The sequence below is a fragment of the Vidua chalybeata genome, chromosome 14 (assembly GCF_026979565.1).
Source record: "Vidua chalybeata isolate OUT-0048 chromosome 14, bVidCha1 merged haplotype, whole genome shotgun sequence".
Classification (NCBI taxonomy): Eukaryota; Metazoa; Chordata; class Aves; order Passeriformes; family Viduidae; genus Vidua; species Vidua chalybeata.
Genome location: NC_071543.1, coordinates 9,425,148 through 9,427,777, shown reverse-complemented (window position 1 = coordinate 9,427,777; position 2,630 = coordinate 9,425,148). Strand labels below are relative to the sequence as shown.

The 2,630-nt window shown below is 44.8% G+C and overlaps 1 protein-coding gene across 1 annotated transcript; it reads left to right on the top strand.

The window, feature by feature from the left end:
* Nucleotides 1-651: 651 nt before the first annotated feature.
* LOC128795376 (keratin-associated protein 10-10-like) lies at nt 652-1,596 on the top strand. The gene has a single exon (XM_053956103.1). It carries the CDS (start codon nt 652-654, stop codon nt 1,594-1,596), a length of 945 nt encoding a protein of 314 aa, XP_053812078.1.
* Nucleotides 1,597-2,630: the final 1,034 nt, after the last annotated feature.

Genomic DNA, 2,630 nt, shown 5'->3' with positions numbered 1-2,630 from the left:
TATTTACACATGGCAAAAATTACAGAAGCAATTAGGAATATTCAGATTAATTAAAAGTATTAGGCAGTATTAAATGTGAGAGAACAGATTTTAATTAAATCTTTCAAGTATTTTTTTATAGTCTCCTCTGAGATTTCTCGTTGAGAAATAAACTATAGGAACACAATCATTTCTGAATCAGATAGCTTTGTGCTATCATCACCATAATGTTTTAAAAGCGTCCAAAAGGAGTTAGTTAATAAACTTATTCTTTACTATTTATTAAAAAGACTATCCATGCAAACTTTTTTTCTCTCCATCTATTTGCTTTACCAGTACTGATACAGTGACTGGTAGCAAGCTGAATTGATTGAAATGCTGTCTTAGTCTCACTGTAGCTTATTTATACTCCACAAAAACATTTGAGAGAATTACCTTTCAGCCAGTCTGAAAAATTCTATTCAAAAAGGAAGGATTTTTGTATCTATTTAAAACTCAGCAAGATGCAGAGGACTGTGGATACCCTGTGGAGTCCAGCAACACAATTCAGACACTCTTTAAGGCAAACCAGGAATGGTTCTGTGTGTGTGGATTCCCAGCTTGTGCTGTGGCACTCCTGAGACCCACCCTGACCCTGCGAGCTCTGTGCCTGTGCCACTGCTCACACCCACAATGACACCTGTGAGCTCTGTGCCTGTGCCACTGCTCACACCCACAATGACACCTGTGAGCTCTGTGCCTGTGCCACTGCTCACACCCACAATGACACCTGTGAGCTCTGTGCCTGTGCCACTGCTCACACCCACAATGACACCTGTGAGCTCTGTGCCTGTGCCACTGCTCACACCCACAATGACACCTGTGAGCTCTGTGCTTGTGCCACTGCTCAGACCCACAATGACACCTGTGAGCTCTGTGCCTGTGCCACTGCTCACACCCACAATGACACCTGTGAGCTCTGTGCCTGTGCCACTGCTCACACCCACAATGACACCTGTGAGCTCTGCCTGTGCCACTGCTCAGACCCACAATGACACCTGTGAGCTCTGTGCCTATGCCACTGCTCACACCCACAATGACACCTGTGAGCTCTGTGCCTGTGACACTGCTCACACCCACAATGACACCTGTGAGCTCTGTGCCTGTGCCACTCCTGGGACCCACAATGACACCTGTGAGCTCTGTGCCTGTGACACTGCTCACACCCACAATGACACCTGTGAGCTCTGTGCCTGTGCCACTCCTGGGACCCACAATGACACCTGTGAGCTCTGTGCTTGTGCCACTGCTCAGACCCACAATGACACCTGTGAGCTCTGTGCTTGTGCCACTGCTCAGACCCACAATGACACCTGTGAGCTCTGTGCCTGTGCCACTCCTGGGACCCACAATGACACCTGTGAGCTCTGTGCTTGTGCCACTGCTCAGACCCACAATGACACCTGTGAGCTCTGTGCTTGTGCCACTGCTCAGACCCACAATGACACCTGTGAGCTCTGTGCTTGTGCCACTGCTCAGACCCACAATGACACCTGTGAGCTCTGTGCTTGTGCCACTGCTCAGACCCACAATGACACCTGTGAGCTCTGCCTGTGCCACTGCTCAGACCCACAATGACACCTGTGAGCTTGTGCCTTGCTGCCAGCACAGCCCAGGGAAGGGTGCAGCCTTCCCTGCACAGAACCATCCTTTGGGAGCTGGAAGAAGCACGTGAGGCACATGGAAACACTGAGGTGAAATATCAGTTTTGTGATTGTCTACTACACAGACTGTTTCTCAAAGCATAAAACATGCTTAGTAAATGGACTGTAATATTCAAAATACCAAGAGAAATCAAAACCAACCAAACACAAAAACCCCAGACCAAGAAAGCAAGACTTGCAGATACCAGAAAACCTGACATCATGGTTGTTGAATGACACCCTCACCAACATAATTCCCCTGCAATTCCCTTGATTAAATTACCTGGAACAAGACAATATTATAAAACAAGTACCACAAGGTCATTTAGGTCAGGCAGTTCAGAATGTTGGAGCATAGAGAGATGTAAATGGCACAACTATTTACATTCAGGCTATTGGCAAGATATAGGCTACTAAATCCAAACTGGAAGAGGGTAGGTTTAGGTTGGATATTAGCAAGAAATTCTTCCCTGTGAGGGTGGTGGGGCATGGAACAGGTTGACCAGAGGAGCTGTGGATGCCCCATGCCTGGCAGTGTTCAAGGCTCTTCCAACCCCAACCATTTTGTGATTCCATAATGAATCTTTTTCGAAATATCACAAGAAAACTAAAAGGCTTTTTAATTCAGTGTTCTTGCTGTATATATGCAAGCCAGAGTAAGATATTTAAGTTCTTTTACTCACAAATGAATCACCCACGTAGTGTCGGTGCTGTTTGTTCCATTCCCATATGTTCCAAGATACTATTTTGTCCTACTTTTGCATGTATACAAAATTAGAATTGCAAGTTGCATCAATTTTCATCTTTAAATTGGTTTTATTTACAACCTCTAAAGTTCCTTGATTATTTCTAGTAACATTTGCATCAATGTTTGCTTAAATTATTCATGACATTTCAGTTATATCATTGGGTGCTTCAAAGTAAAACTCAAAGTAACTTTTCTTTCCTGAGAACAAAGATATACTTTCC

What these genes read in the sequence shown, in the direction of transcription:
- LOC128795376 (XM_053956103.1), top strand. Translation starts at nt 652, where the DNA reads ATGACACCTGTGAGCTCTGTGCCTGTGCCACTGCTCACACCCACAATG.